Here is a 22563-nt window from a genome sequence, read left to right on the forward strand (position 1 = left end):
CAAATCTATAGCCCAAATTTATAAGAAACAAAGAAACTAAAAAAAAAACAAAAAAAACGGTGTGTTCTCGAATTTTACACAGCCTAAACGTGAGTGAGTGGCGCATAATACACAAGTACAGAAATTCCTTCCCCCTACAGAAATAAAAAATAAAACTCAAATAAGATTCTCAAATTTGGAAAGCCTTATTTTCCAAGGGGGGGGTATTTACCGGGGGCATTTTCCACGGGGGGGGGTATTTTCCTGGTGGGTATTTTCCACGGGGGGGGGGTATTTTTTGGAGGTATTTTCCGAGGGGGGGGGGGTAAATGCCTAGAGTGTGTTTCAGCACTCGTTCTTAAAGAATTGGGACAAACTTCAAACTTTAGCCAAAAGAGCGAGGTTTTGAGGAGAAGGCCACCCCCTCATATACGTAATAATTTGCGTTCGTATTAAATTTTAATGTTGCTCCTTACTTTCAGTTGAAAAAAATTTGTTTTTTTTATTTGATTTCTGATCGTTTTCTAAATAATGTCAAGAAATCTGGCCCCACCTCCACGGAGAAATCCCCCCCCCCCCGCAAAAATATCCTCTAGACGATTTAATCCCGGTTAAAATTTACCCTGGACAATTACCCTAACAACTCCACGCGTAAAATTGAGACGGAAAAGAGAAAGCAAGACACATAACAGAATTTTGTATAGGAATTCTGGCAAGTTTCCCCAGTGCAAAATCTCTTCTGACAAGTTCACCCCTTGGAGACTTCCCTCCCCGTGGAGAACTCCCTTCTGAAAAAAACCCAGCAGAATATTCGTCCCCCCCCCACACAAAATGTATGCATACTTCCCAATAACAAATACTATGTGTAAACAATGGGAAAGTGTTACAACTTAGACCTTTCCCCTGGGGCAGATGGGAGGGGGGGATCATTTTGTATCCAAAGGCATAGTTATTGGGCCTTTCAACTATGATGAACAAGATGGCTATCTCAAATTTTGATTGCATGATTTTGGGGAAAAGGGAGGGGAGGGGGTATAGACTTTTAAGGGGGTTTTCCCCCTTTTTGGAAAATCAGGCAAATTTTCTCAGGCTCGTAGCCTTTCATGTGTAACACCCAACTTAATTAAACTTATGTAGTTGGAATCAGCATAATAGAGCCAATTCTTTTGACATATCTATCGGAATCAAAATTCTGTTTTTTAGAGTTTCAGTTACTGTTGAGCTGCGTTACTCCTTACTCAGTTCGTTACCACAAACTCTTTGATAAAATACAAACATTTGATAGAAATTATTAAACAGTAAATGTAGTATGGGTCATTTAGAGAACCATAGTAGAATTACTTTTACCCCACACAGAGGCGGTCCTTCAAAAATTCAGTACATGTAATCCACAATAAAATCTACTCAGATCTACCACCAATCTATCACTACACTAAAATCTACTCAGATATACCACCAATCTATCACTACACTAAAATCTACTCAGATCTACCACCAATCTATCACTACACTAAAATCTACTCAGATCTAATACCAATCTATCACTACACTAAAATCTACTCAGATCTACCACCAATGTATCACTACACTAAAATCTACTCAGATCTACCACCAATCTATCACTACACTAAAATCTACTCAGATCTACCACCAATCTATCACTACACTAAAATCTACTCAGATCTACCACCAATCTATCACTACACTAAAATCTACTCAGATATACCACCAATCTATCACTACACTAAAATCTACTCAGATCTACCACCAATCTATCACTACACTAAAATCTACTCAGATCTACCACCAATCTATCACTACACTAAAATCTACTCAGATCTACCACCAATCTATCACTACACTAAAATCTACTCAGATCTACCACCAATCTATCACTACACTAAAATCTACTCAGATCTACCACCAATCTATCACTACACTAAAATCTACTCAGATAGAGAATTTGGTATGTCTTAAAAAGTAAGTGGTCCAATAAACGTTTTTTGCATTCAACCCTCGAACAAAATCAAAGCCGCTGCTAATAAGTTAACAATATCCTAAGAAACACTCACGAAAAACTTCAAGATAAAAAAAAACCGAAGATACTAAATAAGCAACATATCAACAATTGACGGACTTTTTTAAAGTATTTTTTAATGCAGATACCTTTCTCAACATTCCAAAATCTGTATGAAATTCAATGATATTGGGGAGGAATCCAAAAGAGTGTCAGCCCTGAACGAAATCAAGACTGTAATTCAGCAAAAATGTAACGATAAGCATTACACTACAGGCCAAAACCCGACATTTATAGGGGTAAATCTGAAAAACTATTTCATGCAAAGTTCTACAGCGTAATCGAGTTCTTAAATTCCCCAATGAAAAAGTCGCAGAAGCAAAATCTAAGAAAAAAGACATCTCGTTTGTCTGCCCTAATTTTGTCTTAATAATGTAAGTGAAGCTATTTTGAGCTAGCACAAAAGATAAGAAGCTTAAAAAAAATCTTTTTATTTCGTCAAATAGATCTTAAGATCTTAATTGTAGTTTTGTTTTTAGTTTCATAATTGTAATTTTTAGCTAAACAAATAAAAAAAACTAGCTTTCCTCAATGGAAGTAAGAAACACTTTATCACTAAAAAAAAATAAAGATAATACCATGCTTGCAGAGGCTATCACTACCACGACTCCCAGCTCTTTATGCTGCAATTTAAATTATATGGCTTGGGAATATAAAAGAAGTGAAACCATAATTTTCCACTTTCCCGAGGTGATGGGAGTTGTTTGGAACATTCTTGAGCTTTAAGGAATGGCCTCTATCTCCCCCTGCCCCCTTTTGTGCAGACAATTATAAATATAGAATCTTTCATTTTACACTCAAAATTGTTTCACAGCACGGGGGGGGGGGATTCTACAATTTTAGAACTCCCCCGAACACTTAAAATGTCATATATAGCTTTAGGTCAAGGAAGGTTAGGGGCAAAACTGCCACATCCTCACAGCTAGATCTGTGGACCTCTTATAAAGTTACGAAATTTGGGTCTGATAGTACATTTTTGATATCCCCCTCCCCCCAAAAAATGGTCTAGCCTCTCTTCAAAAATACGGTGTGGAAGTATACAATACTATTGATGTACCTCAGATAAATTAAACCCTTCAAATGAAAGTTTGAATAACCATATAAAAGAACTATTTATTTTACATGGACTGAAAATGTCTTCTCGAACTAAATATGTCATTGCACGGCAGTGTCTCTTCAAAGTTTGTGGAAGTTTTATCCTAGCCCTTTCAGTAGTTTTAAAATGACTGGCTATGTCAGAAATGTTTCTCTCAGTACTCGGTTTTCAGCTACCTTTTGCCCGGTAGCAATTTCACCTTATTTGGCACAAAAATTAGTCTTAAGGGCACAAAATTAGCAAATACTCATTTTTCGTGCCACGACCGATTTTCTACTGAAAAGGGAGCTAGAACTCAAATTCCTGTTTGAAAATAATAATTTCAACAAACACCGGTTCGACACAATCAGACTAAGAGAGAATAAATAAAAAAGAAAAGAAAAGGAAAGTGACATATCCTTGACTACTTTCCTAAAGAAAATACAGAATTTCATATTCTTTCAGACATATTCTTTCAGGCTGGGACTTCCTTTCTGAGGTTCTCAGATCCGCTAAATTTGAGGATGCAATATTCCTCAATTTTCAAATCCACTCTTCTTTTTTTTTGGGGGGGGGGGTTTCTTTTATAAAAGGATAAGAAAGATGACACTTTTTATCTTTTTTTTAATAGTCGATTGCCTGTATGGTAAGAATCTTTAACACACTAAACTTTCTTTTACATACTAAGACATATTTTAATTAAGCTACCCCTAACTATTTCAGGAAATTAATGACAACTCTAACCATGCTTTAATTCCAACGAATTAAAAAAGAGAACAAATACTGATGATTACAGTTTCAATTGATAGAATAGCAAATACTAAGAAAAAATTTTCTCCAAGTTGACAACATAAAAAAAACTCAATACAACATTTCACTGAGGAGCCTAGTACTAATGAAAAAAAATATTTAGGAGTCAAATCAATTTCTTGTAGGGCAGGTTCTATCAAAGCAATGGTGCAGATCATCAAAATGTTTAGCCCCCCCCCCCCTTTGTTGGTAAAAAATGGCCAAGTACCCTTCTATAGACTTTATTCAGTTACACCTTGAAAGGGATTTATGCTGTATCGTCCTTCAATCCATTTCGATTAGTTTTTCCCAATTTTTAAACATTTGCAAAACCCTTCAATATCTTAAAGATATGAAGAAACCCTTTTAAACTATATAATAACGTATTCATTTCAACTTTTTCATCCCAGTCCGTGAGGTTCCATCACGACATACTCTTAATTTTAAAACTTCAAAAGACGTTTTACGGAGCCCTTGACCTGCGAAACCATAAACTTGATGCACAGGTTCCAGAAGTGTGCAAAACTTAATCTAAAAAAAATAGAGGAAAGGTACAAGCAAAATATCTTTCCAAAGCGTAAAGTGCATTAAGATACATTAGTTAATTAGGCTACTCTATCTCTCTCTGACACTCTTACCCACTTACATTGATATTAACAACAGTATCAACGTCTTCTCTCTCTTACCCACTTACTTTGACATTAACAACAACATCAACATCTTCTTGAGGAACGTAAACCAGTTGAGGAGCGGGTCTATCCCTGGTGTCAACTAAAATCACAAAATGAGGTTGGTCTTGCCAATTTGAATCAAGTCTTTCTCTTTGTTTGAACCAAAGCTCAGGGGCCTGAAAATAATCTTAAGCTAAAAAAAAAAAAAAAATCACTGGATAAGCATTAAACTAACAAGCATAGCATAAAACACATAAATCAGAATCTCTATTAGTTTCCTTTATGGCACATAAATGTTCAAAAAGTCAATTGGTGGTCGGCATTTACCCGTCCCCCATCACGGAAAAATACCCCTCGCGGAAAATCCCCCTGGAAAATGCTCCCCCATGGCTGGTTTATCTCCAATCGCTTTCGACTTATGAAAAAAGGACTTGAACTCTCAATTTCTGATCTAATGAGTCTCCTCCGAAGTTCTACGACCGTGAGGGGGAGGGGTTTGGATGAAGAAGGGACAGTCCCCATCCTGTACGGAATAAATTCTGCTCATTTTTGGGGTTTAATATTACTCTTTACTTTTATAATAACAGCGTGAATCAGAAATATTCGCAGAAATCATAAGGGAATAGATATCAATTTCATATTTTTAATGCGTTTTTTAAAGCTTTTTCGCACCCCCCCCCCCCCTAAAAAAACCTGGATCTTTGTTTTTAACATGATTTATATGGTGTTATTTCTAATTATCTAACTTTTATCAATCTTTTAATGTCTTTTTGTTTCTTGTTTCTAACCTAACCTGTCGGAACCCGTGAATCAACCTTATTTCTGGATAGAAAGCCACAAAACATAGGGTTCAATGAAAATACCAAGAAAAAATATTTTTCAGTGAAAATGCTGAAAATTTGTTTTTCAAAATCTAGAAGGGACAAAAATTCTACCGGGGGCGGTTGTATCCCACTACTCTTTGCCAATTGACGCCCCTGGTATAGAAACTGGAAATCCATAATCATTGAAAAAAATAAAAATCCATCTTACATGGTTGCGGTAGATCAAACGGAATAAAACAGGATTTTTTTCTAGCTGTACCCCCCCCCCCCCCAAGGGTTGAAAGTTTGAGATGAGACCAATGGACGTGGGGACACCACCAAAATATCAGATGCAAACCCCTGTAAAATGTTGGATATAAGAAAATTAAGCGTATTTTGTCTGCAAACTTTTGTCAAATCATTTACCACACAAGTTTCAACCATTTAAAAAATGAATATTTGAATGGCCAATGTAGCTCTATGTAGCATAGAATATGTCTTATTTGGATACGATTTGCATCTAATTTTGTTAGTATGGGTAGTAATTTTGGATTGTTTCTAAGTGCACAAAGACTTTTGTATTTAATAGTAAGGTTCGATAGAGCAAAATTAACCAAATTACTAGCCAAAACGACACATCTTAAGTGACTTTGGTAGATGGCTTCATTAATAAAACAGGATTCATTATGAATAAAACAGGATTTTGTTCTAGATGTACTCCCCCCCCCCAAAGGGTTGAAAATTTGACTGTTTTATTCACTCTGGAGACCATTAACGGCACTGACGTCTAGTTTCCTCTACGCTGGCGACGTTGCCAAGTAAGAGCTTTAAGTCAAGTAAGTCAGTTAGATAAGTAAAGTGATTATTTTTAGCGAAAATAAGAATATTACCATGCAATATCTAAAAAAAAGAAAAGCGATATCATCGAGTGTGGAAAGAAAAGTATGGATGTACTGAAAATAGTGACAAATAAATATTTACTTTATGTACAGATATAACAAATAAAACGAATTACATAATGTTGTTACAAGGAACAGAATTTTTAGTTCGATGACCAATCTGTAATAGCAATAATTGGCGTAATACAGTGACACTCTCAATATAGTTTTTTTTTTTATCATTGGTCACGCGGCATATCATCTGGAAATAATTATTACCAGAAGCTACAGTTTCTTGAAATATAATCCTTCAATTCAGGAGTCCAGGGGAGGATGTTAACCTTAATCCCAAACAGAAACTTCTTAGCTTCCAAACAACGATTTACAATTACCAACAGAACAAATTGCATCTCAATTAGATGTACGGCTTCACCCAAACTGATTACCAGAAAACCTGGGTTCGTAAAGCATGATAGTATATTATTCAGTGTTAAAAAACCCTTACATAGAAACAAATAAAGCTGTAATAAAAATTAACGTACTGTAAAAAAGAAGTAACCACATGCAGTAACTTTCACTCTCAAAACGTCGTTATTTCTGGCTTGTAGGCTAAGCAAAATAATACCGACGAATCAAAATGCACATTCAATTAAAAAAAAATGAAGAAAACACCCTTCAGATGATATGACTAAAAATGATTAGTTCTAGACGAAAAATTAAGTAAATATCTGATGAGGCAGATTTTGTTAAAGTATCTACTGTGGCATCTTCCTATACGACTTGACGCCACATATAATTAAACCTTATTCATTTCAACAGCCATAAAACCCAATCGCATATAATTGAGCCATTTTTTTCTCTTTCGTACTAATAACAATGCCGGGTGAGGGTAGTTTTTTGAAAGTACCCCCCCCCCTCCCCCGTAAGATGATTCGAAGGTCCTCTGAAATGGAACTCCATGTTAAGCACAATAAGATACCAAGGAGAGAGCTAATGGAAGATTTCATAACAAAAGAAGGACGTACAACGTGCTATTACAGAAAATATTATTCATTCTATTCTACGCATTCTCGGTTCGGTCGTCTTTAAAAGAATTAAATAAAACAAAACAAGTTTTTTTAACTGAAAGTAAGGAACGACGTTAAAACTTAAAACGAACAGAAATTATTCCGTATATGAAAGGGGCTGTCCCCTCCTCAACGCCTCACTCTTTACGCTAAAGGTTTGTATTAAGAAAAAATAGAGTTGTGAGAAAGTCAAATTTTAGCGTAAAGAGCGAGGCGTTGAGGAGGGGACAGCCCCTTTCATATACGGAATAATTTGTGTTCGTTTTAAGTTTTAACGTCGTTCCTTAGTTTCAGTTAAAAAAAACCTGTTTTTTTATTTAATTTTTGAACGTTTTTGAATTAATACAGGTTTTGATTTTGGCTCACCGTACATGAATAATTAAAACAAAATTTACATATTAATCTTACTTTTACTTGGTTAAATGGCTTTCTCGAAACTTGTTTAATTTTATTTACGAACGTTTTTATTAATAATAAATATACGTAACTTACGAATTAACTTACGTAACGAACTACTATATTCATATATTTTTACTACGTATATTAGGGGGTTCGCGCCCTAGTCAATATCTTGCTTTTTAAGCTAAAGTTCGAATTTTGTTCTAACTCTTTAAAAACGAAGGCTTAATCACAAAGGCCGTTAATTAGAATAAACAGCTCTTATGAAAGTACTAAAAAATCTTTGGCTTAAAGAGCGTGGTATTGACTAGGGGGTGAACCCAATCATATACGTAATATTTTCTGTTCGTTTTAAGTTTTGATGTTGCTGCTTACTTTCAGTTGCAAAACTTGTTTTTTTTATTTAATTTCTGATCTTTTATTTTAAATAATTCTGGGAAATCTGGCGTCCCCTTAATAGCAATATTCCTTCCGCCATGAAAACTTCCTTCATGGAAAGATCCTTCCACATAACCCCCAACCCTCCCCCCCCATCCCCACTACCAGAAAAATCCCCCCTGAAAACGTCTGTATACTTCCTAAAAACCAATACTATATGTTAACATTGGGTAAAGTTCATAACTTTTGGCCCTCCCCCCGAGGACTTCGGGGGATTAAGTCACCCTAAAAGACATAGTTATCATATTTTCGACCATGATGAACAAAAGGGCTATCTCAAAATTTTGATCGGGTGACTTTGGGAAAGAAATCAGCGTGGGAGGGGGCCTAGTTGCCCTCCATTTTTTTGGTCACTTAGAAAGGGCACTAGAACTTTTAATTTTCGTTCGAATGAACCCTCCCACAATGTTCTAGAACCACTGGATGACAATGATCATCCCTGGAAAAAAGAAAAATAAAAAAAAAATACACATGCATCTGTGATCTTTTTTCTGGCAAAAAATATAAAATTTAACATTTTCGCGAATAGGTGCTTGAAACCACTACAGGAGGTTTCTCTGATACGTTGAATATGATGGTTTGATTTTCATTAAGATGCTATAACTTTTAGGGGGTCTTTCCCCCTTTTTTCGAAAATCAGCCAAATTTTCTCAGGCGCGTAGTTTTTGATGCGTAGGACTAAACTTCATGAAACTTCTATATTTGAAATCAGAATTAAAATCTGATTCTTTTGGTGTATCTATTGATATTAAATTCCCGTTTTCTAGAGTTTCGGTTACCATTGAGGCGGGTCACTCCTTACTTACAGTTCGTTAAAATTACGAATCGTTGCGAAATTGAGCTAGGTAATATTTCGTTTTAATTAAAAAAATTTAATTAAACTATAACTAGGTTTTAATTAAAGTATATGCTATTGAACCAAATCTAGTCATTTTTTGAAAAAGAACAGTCATATTACTAGATTACAATCGACGCTGGTAGCCTAATATCTTTTTTCATGGCTGCAGCGGCAGCTGCAACCTAGTAAAGAGCGAACCACGGCCCATAGTAACAAAAAGTTAAAAAACGCGTTTAGAAAAAAACTGCCTAGTGAAAAAAAATTCCATCTGACACTGATTCAGGAATGGTAACTATCGTTTCAGTTCGTATTAAAAATAAAAGTTTATTGTGAAAAGAAATTTATGGTGATTTCGAAAAAAGCCTGAAACCCTCGAAAATGGCATCAGATCAAAATGAAAAGTACACCATTGAAATCAGCATAGTCGAAAACCTTGTTCAGGTAAAATACAGTCCCCAACCTTGAAAAACAAGAAAAATCACTTTTTTGTATGGGTAGTACTGACTTGTCTCCCTTTTTTTCTCATTTTTTTTTCCAGGGCTAGCGGTTTACCAGAACACCATAGAGAGATGCTTAATGGCTCATTAAAAAGCTGTTTCTCACATCTACGTGCATTTTGTAAATTCCACCGTCTGCAAGTGCCATATGGCACAAAAATGGCACATTATGTGCCATTTCTCAAGGGGTGGGGCTAGCGGGCTACAAAAACATCGTAGATAGATGTTTAATAGCTCACATTAAAGCTATTTCTCATATCTACGTTTTATTTATAAATTCCACCACCTGCAACTGGCAAATGGCAGAAAATGGCACTATTGACGCCATGTCCCAAGTGGAAAAGCTAGGGGCTAGTAGACTGCCAGAGCTTCTTAGAGAGATGTTTAATGGCTGATTTGAAAGCTATTGCTCATATCTGCGTGATTTAAATCAGTTTTGCCATTCGTAACTTTCAAATAGCACAAAAACGGCCCCTTTGGAGCCACTTCTTAAGTTGAAAAGCTTTGAAGTATAAAACGGTACCACTGTAATAATTATGTTCCAAAACCCCTAACTGGAGATTTACAAAGGACTCTTCCCGTATACTTCCCCTCCAAGCCTCCTTAGTAAGTCTCATTAGTCTGTTGGGAGAATTTACTATAAACTCTTTAACACGGTCAGAATCAAAGTCAGAAATCATTTTTAGGAGAAAAACTGCCTAGTGGAAACAAATTGCCATCTGACACTAATTGAGGAATGATGAGACTATTATTTTGGTTCGTCCTAAAAGTAGAAGTTTATTGCGAGAAGAAATTTATGATGATTTAAAAAAAAACCTGAAATCCCTCGAAAATGACGTCAGATCAAAATGAAAAGTGTACCATTGGAGTCACCATGGTCGAAACCCTTATTAGGAGAAATTACAGTCCCCCTCTTTGAACAGCAAAGAAAATGACTTTTTCCTTGCTTTAGCACTGATGCGTCTCCCGTTTTTTTTTTTTTTCTAGCAGGGCTAGGGGGTGACAAGAACATCACAGAGAGATCTATAATAACTCATTCGAACGGTAATTGAATTTGCTAGTGTCCTTTTTAAGTTACCAAAAAGATTGGAGGGCAACTAGGCCCCCCTCCCTGAAGGTCCCCTCCCCCAAAGTCATCCAATCACAATTTTGAGATAGCCATGTTGTTCAACATAGTTCAAAGGTCAACTATCTTTGGTTTTGGTGATGATACGACCCTCCATACTCCCTGGAGAAAGGGCTGCACGCTGTATCGCTATCAGGCATATTTATATCACGCGTATCGGTGTGAGCGTATTGTTATTGGGCGTATTGGTATCGCATGTGTCTAGACAGATGTGTAATAGCTCATATAAAAGATATTGCTTATATCTACGTGAGTGGCGTAATTTCGTCAAAATCCTGAGGCTGGGGGGGGGGGGGCAAATGTGGATCCAATTTTCAGAAATCAAGTAAAAATTATAGTGAAAATGGAAAAATGAGCCATATATTACCAAAGAGGCAAAGATATACAAAAGAAAACTGACCTGTTTCTCTGGATGCTTGAATTATGAAGGCTTATCTTAGTTTTGACAATATTTTTTTTTTTTTTGCAGAAACGAAATTTCAGCCGGAAGGCAAAATGAGGTCTGGGGGCGCAAATTTCGGTCTGAAGGGGGCGGTTGCCTCCCCCTGCCCCATATCAAGTTACGCCCTTTCTACGCCATTCCTATAAATTCCACCATCAGCGATTAACTTAAAAACACACAAAAAATTGGTAGCATTAGTCTATGCCCTCTTGAAAGAAAAATCACTGGTACTTATATATTATACAAACACACTCAAGAAGGGCTGTTAGGTTAATCATAATGAAAGATGCCATATTTACTCATATTATTTGCTCATATTTACGTTCTTCCTGTAAATTCCGCCATTTGCAAGTTTCAAATGGTACTAAAAAACGGCACTTTTTATGCCATATCTGAAGTGGAAAAGCTGGGGCTAGTGACTACCAGGACTTCTTAGAGTGATGTTTAATGGCTCATTTGAAAACTTTTGCTCATATCTACGGGCTTTTATCGATTCTACAATTCGTAAGTAAGATATAGCACTGAAAACAACATTTTTGGTGCACTTCTTAAGTGGAAAATCTTGGAAGTATAAAATGGCATAATTGTAATAATTATGATCCAAAGCCCTTAACTCGAGGTTTTCAAGATCACCTCCCGCAGGTTCCTCCTCCAGGCCCCCTTAATAAGCAACGCAATTAAAGTCCTACAAACACCAGTATATTAAATTAGATTATTACAGGCGTGGTTCTATTAGTATAGCACTGGACTTCAATTAGATAATCATGCGTTCGATTCCTCCTTGGATTTTTTTTTTAATCATGGTACTTTCATTACTTTTTAGGTAATCCACTATTTTTGCAAATGTCATGCACTCATTTTCCCAACCATATCCCGGGAAGACTCATTTTAAAGCTATTACTCATATCTACATGCTTTTTATCAATTTTGCCATCTGTAGGTGCCATATAGCACTAAAAACGGCACTTTTGGTGTCACTTCTTAAGTGGAAGAGTTTGAAAGCATATAACGGTACCATTGCAACAATTATGGTCCAAAGCCCTTAACTGGACGTTTATAAGAACCTCTCACATATACTCCCCCCTCCAAACCCCCTGTGTAAGTTTCATAAATCTTCTACTCATCTTAAAAGTAAAAGATTATTGCGAAAACAAAATTAACTAAAACTAAAAACTTTTCAACTAAAAATCTACGAAAAATTAAGCTTGAATGATCAACACTTTTGAATTAAACCTTCAAACTTCACTCTGCGATGAAGCCTGTGTGCTAGTTCTAATGGCGGCAATTGAGGAGAAGGGACGTATTTGCCCCCTTATTTTTTGCTCCTGCCTAGGTTTTGGAAAACACCTTTTTTTTGGTTATCTCATTGGAAAAAGCACTTTTTTCATTTGAAAAAAATGGGTGGAAAAACGAAAAGTACACTTTATAGGAATGTGCAATCAAGCCAAATTTATAAAAAGTGATTAGGCATAAATATAAGCTTCTAAATGCGCATTTAAACAGCTTCATAAGTTTTCAACTGAAACTAGGGAATGACATTAAAACTTAAAACGAACAGAAATTATTCCATATAAATAAAAAAGATCATGGCAGGGTTGTTTCTACATTAAATTTGAATCAAAAACGAGCAAAGATTAATCTAAAAAAACAAAGTCTTTCCAAGGGAAGTAACCTGCGAAGTTGAACCTTAAAACGGACAAAAATTATTGCTTCACAGCCTATCTAATATATATCAATCAAACTAGTACAAATAAACCAACTAATTATGTTTCCCTGTGTTTCTAGGATTATAGAAAACTAGCGCTTTACTGAAAACACAAAATAATATAGGAATTTTGGTACAGTAAAAGAAAACCAATTAAGGACACTTTTTACAGAATAAAACTGTTATTAATCCCTTTTAGGATCAATCCCTATTAAGATAAATAACAATTCATTTTAGGATTGTTGCTTTTTTTTTTCTCGTTTAATTTGGTATCACTTCTGCACGATGGCTCATTTCAATGCCCGGCTGTCGTGTTGGTTTTAAAAAGGACATGTCATGATTACTTTGTAGACTAGTTCGAAGTAAATCCCTCTTGATAGCTTTAGGATTAGGACTATAGACTAGCTTTAGAATTTGTATCATAGCTTGAAATTCACTGTTGTACAGAGACAAATAACCGTATTTTCAGCGTTCATATTATGTCTTATTTGATCTTAATTTCAAGTAATACTAAAGCATATTTCTTATATTTGAAGATTGTTTATTTATCACTATTGATACTATAGCTTATAGCACTATTGAATATTATACCAAAATGCTAACTGATAAATCAATCCAATAATCTGTATGCTGTTCAATGACTTTGCGGGTATTAAAAAAATATTTAATTTTACGCGTAAGCTTTTAAGATAATTTTAATTGTATATGGAAAGTTACTGAGGTCACAACTGGTGTAAGACTATGAAAAGTTTTATAGATTAGTTTATTGTTGTCAGGCTTCATACTCGCTATTCACTCCCAAATCAATATTCCTGTTTTTAATACTTGATTTTGTGTTTTCAGTAAAGCGCTAGTTTTCTATAATCCTAGAAACAAAGGGAAACATAATTAGTTGTTTTATTTGTACTAGTTTGATTGATATATATTAGATAGGATGTGAAGCAATAATTTTTGTCCGTTTTAAGTTTCAACTTCGCTCTTTACTCCCCTTGGAAAAACTTTGTTTTTTTAGATTAATCTTAATTTTAGAGCACAACGAATTATGATTCTTCTTGAAGATTAACATATATCCCATACTCATTGAAGAATTCACGGAAAGGTCTATTTCAATAATGTTAAACATTTAGCTGGAAGTCAATTAACTTCCTATGAGATTTAGTTAATTCAGTGTTCATACTGAATAAACTTACACGAGATTAATTATGAACTAATTAAAACTAGGAAGCATAGTTATGTTTAGTCACTTTGGGATGGCAAATTAAACTACAAGCGTTTACAGAAGCTAAATTTGTTCAGATTAAGTCTAGCATTACTTAGTGAACGATGAAGCTAAAAGTATTGACAATTTTATTGGCGTGTGTAGTCGCTATAGTAAAGACAGCAGTTCCTTGTGAACCTAGCAAGTTTCCTTATAAGATCGCGGACTCCAGTCAGTGTGACAAATATATCAAATGCCACAATCAGCAAGCAACAGAGGAGCTGTGCGAAGATGGGTATGCTTTCGAGGAGTCAATCCAAAGCTGTGATTTACCATTTAAAGTGGACTGTACATCACGTCCTACACTGCAACCTCCACGGGTTGTAGGAAACTGTTCTCGCTTGAACGGAATTTTCCCATCAAATAAATGTGACGAATATTTGTATTGTCAAAATGGCGAGGAAAAAAATATCAAATGTGACTTGGGTCTCGTGTTTGATCCAAAGCAAGGTGTTTGTGAATTTCCTGATATTGCGAGGCGTCCAGGGTGTCAATCAGAAGATATTCTCAATTTTAAATGTCCAATCAAGCCAGAAGATGAGGAATACCGTTTTGATGATCACGAACGCCATCCTCATCCGAAGGATTGCCGCTATTACTTTAAATGCATGAGAAATGGGATGCCTCGACTTGGAGGCTGTAAAGAAACTGAGGTATACAATCCTGAAATAGGTATTTGTGACTTGGCGAAACACGTGAAAGGGTGTGAAAATTACTATAAGGATGTTTAAGTTTGTATCTTGTCTTAATTTCCGCTCTATTTATACAGAATAAACGGTTTGTTTTCTCCAAAACCTTGGAATTTTGTTTTTAGGTTCGTCAGGGTTATTCGAAGTTTATTAATAGGCAAATATCAGATGCAAAAAAGTTTGTTTTATCAGTATTTTCAAATGGATCTTACTACACAATGTAACAAATTTGCATATCAACAAAAAAGCAAAATTCAAATATAGGAGAAATTGTGCCAAATCTGAAGGACTAGGGGGGGGGCAATCCACTGTGCCTATCTCTCTCTCTGGAGTAAGAAAGTTTTTTCATAGGGGTGGCTCGACAAATAAAATAAATATTCAAGGAATTATAAAGTCTAATGAAAATTTGTTCTCTCATATGAAGAGAGGAATGATGGAATCCAGTCTTAAGGTTTATACCGTATAAACTTTTCCAAAGATCTATCAGGCTACTGAATTATTATGAATACACGTAAGAAAAATTGTGTTGAAGTTAGAATACATTTACATACTACATATCATAGCTGCTTGGAATCAAGATTGAAGGTTGTTCTAGACACCGAGGGCCACACTTTATCCCGCAAAGACATCTTATACCTTCTTAGCAGGAGTTTATTTGGGAGGTAGAAAAAAAATACAGGCAAAAAAGGGGAGATGCATATAGAAAAAATACGTGGAAAATAATCAGATAAATGGCAAATGTATGTACGCTTTAGAAGCTCAGACCCCCCTTCTCCTTATGTTCGTTCCTCTATCTTATAATCGAAAAGATCTCAGGATGGATAATTCACTATTCCTAAAGGCCCCTGGTCGGCACACAGGGCTGTCCAGTTTGATCTAAATGAACAGATAATGCCGTTTCAGAGATTGAAATCCAGGGTTTGGGTTTCTTTTTAGAAGATAATAGTATTACAAGTGCAGTAAGTAAGTGTAGAAAAATCCCTTAAGAACCAGTCTATCTTCTAGCACATCATTTATATCAATTGTCGTCATTGGTAAGTTCAGACACGGTAAGTTAAAACAGTACTGCTGACTTTTTTTTCAAGCAAGAACAATTCTAGGTGACAGTTTTCGTACCTCTTTCCAATCACGCAAACCATTTCTTTCTTAAAAGATGCAATTTAAATGAAATTAAATGAACCTGACAAGTCATTCTGATATATAAAAACATAAAATTCCTCCATAAAAATACCAAAAAAAGCAGAAATTTTTGTCTGGGATTTTGTAAACCATAAAAAAATAAAATAAAAATAGAACTTGTTTTTATTCAGTGTCAAATAACATGCTTCAATCAGGGTGATTGTATAATACATTCCATTATGATTCCAGATACAGTATCCTTGCAGCATCGATACCAAACACACACACACACACATATATATATATATATATATATATATATATATATATATATATATATATATATATATATATATATATATATATATATATATATATATATATATATATATATATATATATATATATATATATATATATATATATATATATATATATATATATATATATATATATATATATATATATATATATATATATATATATATAACGATAATAATGATAATAATAATAATATATTTCTTACCCGTCTACTAAAAAAGGAATGACGGTGTACTGTATAAAACGAAAAAAGGAGAATGAGCACTAAAAACTTATTTTCACCATAAATAATCAAATCAATTTGAATCAATTTTATATATATATATATATATATATATATATATATATATATATATATATATATATATATATATATATATATATATATATATATATATATATATAACTTCGATAAAAATAAAGTATCTGGTATCACCTGCTTTACACCTCAAAGCAAATTTCCTGACTTTTCTCATAAATTGCCCCCTCCTCCACCTTTTGAGCCAGTAAGATTATGAGTGAAATCTTGTTTGTTACAAAAAAAATAAACTTTTCTGCAATGAGAAGGGAGTTATCACCCCACAGCACCCTTATTCAAGCTTAGTTCAAATGAAGGTAGAACAGGGATAAATTTCTACCTTCGACTTTTTCCTCAGACCCTTTTCTGTATTTATCTGAAGGTCCATGGGGAGTTGACATTTTGAGCATTAAAACGAACTCTTTGAGGCGTCTGGAGCCACCCACGCAATGGACGAAAGGGCCACCATGCAGCACTACTTTCTCTGAAACTGAGAAGCTCAATATGTAGAATTTTGAACTTCAATTGGCTATCTCAAGAGTTTTCAATCGAGAGCAATTTGGCACTCATTGGGATAGCACCATAATCGTTGCGGCCAATTAAAAAGGAACAGATCTTTTCGTTCTCGTTCAGATGAGCTCTATCTTTCTATTCTAGGACCCCTGGTTTGATACGATCACCCCTGAAAAAAAAATCAAGCGAGCACGCATCCACGATCTTTCTTCTTGAAAAAAAAGCAGAACCCCACATTTGTGTGTATTAAATCTTGAAACCTCTCTAGTAGGGTTCTCTGTTATGCTGAATTTGATAGTGGGATTTTCATCAAGAACACTCGCCTTTTTGGAATTGTTTTCCCCAATTTTGAAAAACAGGCAAATTTTCTCAGCCTCGAGGTGATGAGTAACTCTAAATTTTATCAAATAATTCGTGGTAACGAACTGTAAGTAAGGAGCGACCCGGCTCAATGGTAACCGAAACTCTAAAAAACGGGATTTTGATACCAATAGATACATCAAAAGAATCAGATTTTAATTTTGATTTCAAATATATAAGTTTCATCATGTTTAGTTCTACCCATCACAAGTTAAGCGCTCCTCATCATCAAAAGTTAACATCAAAAGTTAACCCTCCTCAACGCCTCGCTCTTTACGCTAAATTTTGACTCTGTCTCACAACTTTATTTTTTAAAACAATAAAAACTTTAGCGTAAAGAGTGAGGCGTTGAGGAGGGGACAGCCCCTTTTATATACGGAATAATTTCTGTTCGTTTTAAATTTTAATGTCGCTCCTTACTTTCAGTTTAAAAATCTTGTTTTTTTATTATTTAATATATTTGAAATCAGCATAAAAACTAAATTCTTTTGTTGTAAAAATTCAAATCAAGACTCCATTTTTTAGAATTTCAATTACTATTAATGCGAGTCGCTCCTTACTTAGGGGTCATTACCATAAACTGATCAGCATGCAGTTATCTCGTTTAAATTCATAACACCACTCTCCTTGATCGTTTTACTGGCCAAGAGAGCATTTTACCAGCGCATCTGAACTAACAGTTAGGATAAGTTGCTACCTATTTCAAGACTATCCAACGTCAAGAAATACAAAATCAAAATTAACTTATGTCAAAATTCTCCTGAATGACATTTACGGATTCTGTGAAATTTCCACGCACAAATTCAATATGCGCGTATTTTTCAGCTCGCCTATTTTGCTTGTCATTTAATCCGTACAAACGAAACACAAGTATTTTCCAAGTTCAGTTTTATTAAGAAAAAGAATAAATAATAAAAAAAACACCCAAGATGGAATGAAGGGTAATTTTTTTCTCAGATCTTGGATTCATCCTTATACCCGTGCCACACTATAGTCACACTTGCCGATAAAATCAAAATTACGCACAACTACAGCACCAATTACGATCGCCGTTCATAATTTCTCGAGTTGAACATACAAACATATAGATTCAGACATACCAACCGAGAAAGACTTGCACTGGAATAAGCAAACACCCGCCCAAACACACAAGCAAAAAGAGTGAGAGAGATAAAAACACATGCAAATATATAGATTCAGACATACAAACCAACAATGACAGGCAATGAGATAGACAAACACCCGCCCAGACACATAAGCAAAGAGAGTGAGTGACAAAAACACATATAAATATATAGATTCTAACATACAAACCTACAAAGACAGGCACTGGGAGAAGCCAGACACATAGGCAAGGAGAGTGGGAGAGATAAAAACACGTGCAAATATATTGATTCAGACATAAAACCGGCAGAGACAGGCACTGAGTTAAGCAAACACCCGCCCAGACAAATAGGCTCAGAGAGTGAGAGAGACAAAAACAAATGCAAATATATAGATTCAGACATACAAAGCAACAATCACAGGCATTGAGATAGGCAAACACTCGCCCAGACACATAAGCAGAGGAAGTGAGAGAGACAAAAACACACAAATATATGCAGTCTGACATACAAACCGACAAAGACAGGCACTGAGCTACGCAAACACCCGCCCAGACACACAGACCCAGAGTGTGAGAGAGACAAAACACAGACAAATAGATAAATTCAGACTAACAAAGCAAAAATGACAGGTATTGAGATAGGAAAACACCCAGCCCAGACGCATAAGCAAAGAGAGTGAGAGAGTCAAAAACATATCAATGTATAGATTCTGACATACAAACCGACAAAGACAGACACTGGGACAAGCAAACTTCTGCCCAGACACATAGGCATAGAGAGTGGGAGAGATAAAAACACGTACAAGTATATAGATTCAGACATACAAACCAACAATGACAGGTATTGAGATAAGCAAACACTCGCCCAGACACATAAGCAGAGGAAGTGAAAGAGAAAAAAAAACATGTAAATATATAGATTCTGACATACAAACCGACAAAGAAAGTCACTAATATAAGCAAACACCCACCCAGACACATAAGCACAGAGAGTGAGAGTGACAAAAACAAATATAAATATATAGATTCTGACATACAAACCGACAAAAACAAGCACTGTGAGAAGCAAACATCCGCCCAGACACATAGGCAAGGAGACGGGGAGGGATAAAAACACATGAAAATATATTGATTCAGACATACAAAGCGACAGAGACAGGCACTGAGATAAGCAAACACCTGCCCAGAAACATTGACAGATAGAGTGAGAGAGACAAAAAACACATGTAAATATATAGATTCAGAAATACAAAGCAACAATCACAGGCATTGAGATAGGGAAACTCCCGCCCAGACACATAAGAAGAGGAAGTGAAAGAGACAAAAACACATATAAATATATAGATTCAGACATACAAACCGACAAAGACAGTCACTGAGATAAGCAAACACCCGCCCAGACACATGCAAATATATAGATTCAGACATACAAACCAACAATCAAAGGCATTGACAAAGGCAAACACCTGTCCAGACAAATAAGCACTCAGAGTGAGACAAAAACACATATAAATATATAGATTCTGACATACAAACCGAAAAAGACAGGCACTGTGAGAAGCAAACATCCACCCAGACACATAGTCAAGGAGAGTGCGAGAGATAAAAACACATGCAAATATATTGATTCAGACATACAAACCGACAGAGAAAGGCCCTGAGATAAGAAAACACCCGCCCAGACACATAGGCCCAGAGAGCGAGCCTATCTAGGTTCACTTAGAGTGGCACCACTCTAAGTGAACCTACATCAACCCAAATTTTTGGATATCTCTCACTATGACTGTGTGTCTGAGCGGGTATGCTGCCATTTATAATTGATCTAACCTAGATTCAACGAAATGATCCATAGTCATATCTCAATGCCTGTCATTGTTGCTTTGTTTGTCTGAAGTTTTATATTTGAATATGTTTTGTCTTTCTCAATCTCCGGGTCTATGTGTCTAAGCAGGCGTTTGCTTAACTAAGTGCCTGTCTATGTCGGTTTGTTTGTCATACTGCAAAAATTTATATGTGTTTTTGTTACTCTCACTTCCTCTGCTTATGTGTCTGGGCGGGTGTTTTCCTATCTCAATGCCTGTGATTGTTGCTTTGTATGTCTGAATCTATATATTTGAATTTGTTTTGTCTCTCTCCCTCTCTGGGCCTATGTGTCTGGGCGGGTGTTTGCTTATCCCAGTGCCTGTCTCTGTCGGTTTTATGTCTGAATCAATACATTTGCATGTGTTTTTATCTCTCCCAATCTCCTTGCCTATGTGACTGGACGTATGTTTTCTTCTCCTATTGCCTGTCTTTGTCGTTTTGTATTTTAGAATCTATATATTTATATGTGTTTTTGTCATTCTCACTCTCTTTGCTTATGTGTAGGGGCGGGTGTTTGTCTATCTCAATGCCTGTCATTGTTGGTTTGTATGTCTGAATCTATATATTTGCATGTCTTTTTATCTCTCTCACTCTTTTTGCTTGTGTGTTTGGGCGGGTGTTTGCTTATTCCAGTGCATGTCTTTCTCGGTTTGTATGTCTGAATCTATATATTTGCATGTGTTTTTATCTCTCTCTCTTTTTGCTTATGTGTCTGGGCGGGTGTTTGCCTATCTCAATGCCTGTGATTGTTGCTTTGTATGTCTGAATCTATATATTTACATGTGTTTTTTGTCTCTCTCACTCTCTCTGCCAATGTTTCTGGGTAGGTGTTTGCTTACCTCAGTTACAGTCTCTGTCGATTTTTATGTCTGAATCAATATTTTTGCATGTTTTATTATCTCTCCGCGTCTCCTTGCCTATGTGTCTGGGTGGATGTTTGCTTCTCACAGTGCCTGTCTTTGTCGGTTTGTATGTCAGAATCTATATATTTATATGAGTTTTTGTCACTCTTACTCTCTTTGCTTATGTGTCTGGGCGGGTGTTTGCCTTTCTCAATACCTGTCATTGTTTGTTTGTGTGTCTGAATATATATATTAGCATGTGTTTTTGTCTCTCTCACTATCTGGGGCCTATAAGTCTGAATGGCTTTTTTCTTCATTCAGTGCCTGTCTTTGTCGGTTTGTATGTCAGAATCTATATATTTATATGTGTTTTTGTCTCTTTCACTCTTTTTGCCTATGTGTCTGGGCGGAAGTTTGCTTCTCCCAATGCCTGTCTTTGTCGGTTTGTATGTCGGAATCTATATGTTTATATGTTTTTGACTCTCTCACACTCTTTGCTTATGTGTCTGGGCGGGGTGTTTGACTATTTCAATGTCTGTCATCGTTGCTTTTTGAGTCAGAATCCATATATTTGCATGTATTCTTTGTCTCTTACTCTCTTGGGTTGTCTATCTAGGCGGGTGTTTGCTTATATCAGTGCCTGTCAGTGTCGGTTTGTATGTCAGACTGCATATATTTATGTGTTTTTGTCTCTCTCACTTCCTCTGCTTATGTGTCTGGGCGGGTGTTTACCTATCTCAATGCCTGTGTTTGTTCCTTTGTATGTCTGAATCTATATATTTGCATTTGTTTTTGTCTCTCTCCCTCTCTGGGCCTATGTGTCTGGCCGGGTGTCTGCTTATCCCAGTGCCTGTCTCTGTCGGTTTTTATGTCTGAATCAATACATTTGCATGTGTTTTGATCCCTCCCAATCTCCTTGCCTATGTGTCTGGGTGGATGTTTTCTTCTCAAAGTGCCTGTCTTTGTCGGTTTGTATGTCAGAATCTATAAATTTATATGTGTTTTTGTCACTCTGACTCTCTTTGCTTATGTGTAGGGGCGGGTGTTTGCCTATCTCAATGCCTGTCATTGTTGGTTTGTATGTCTGAATCTATATATTTGCATGTGTTTTTATCTCTCTCACTCTTTTTGCTTGTGTGTTTGGGCGGGTGTTTGCTTATTCCAGTGCATGTCTTTCTTGGTTTGTATGTCTGAATCTATATATTTGCATTGGTTTTTGTCTCTCTCACTCTCTGGGCCTATGTGTCTGGGCGGGTGCTGCTTATCTCAGTGCCTGTCTGCCAGTTTTATGTCCGAATCCATATATTTGCATGTGTTTTTATCTCTCCCACTCTCCTTGCCTATGTGTCTGGGCGGATGTTTGCTTTTCTCAATGTTTGTCTTAGATTACCCTAGAAATAATGGAAATATA

At 35.8% G+C, this 22563-nt stretch overlaps 2 protein-coding genes across 2 annotated transcripts in view; one reads left to right on the plus strand and one right to left on the minus strand.

Annotated features, from left to right (window-relative positions):
- Positions 1–22563, minus strand: part of LOC148951992 (uncharacterized) — a 59922-nt gene that overhangs the window by 4813 nt on the left and 32546 nt on the right. Inside the window, exon 3 of the mRNA XM_089089471.1 lies at positions 4615–4767. Coding sequence (XP_088945597.1) covers positions 4615–4767 — 153 coding nt within the window. The remainder of the gene's footprint in view (positions 1–4614; positions 4768–22563) is intronic.
- Positions 14045–14836, plus strand: LOC148951993 (protein obstructor-E-like). The gene has a single exon (XM_089089472.1). It carries the CDS (start codon positions 14108–14110, stop codon positions 14771–14773), a length of 666 nt encoding a protein of 221 aa, XP_088945598.1. The 5' UTR covers positions 14045–14107; the 3' UTR covers positions 14774–14836.

This window comes from Artemia sp. Qi Xiang Cuo, chromosome 5 (assembly GCF_049724085.1).
Source record: "Artemia sp. Qi Xiang Cuo chromosome 5, ASM4972408v1, whole genome shotgun sequence".
Lineage (NCBI taxonomy): Eukaryota > Metazoa > Arthropoda > Branchiopoda > Anostraca > Artemiidae > Artemia > Artemia sp. Qi Xiang Cuo.

Coding starts and splice junctions, on each gene's coding strand:
- LOC148951993 (XM_089089472.1), top strand. CDS start 14,108: ATGAAGCTAAAAGTATTGACAATTTTATTGGCGTGTGTAGTCGCTATA.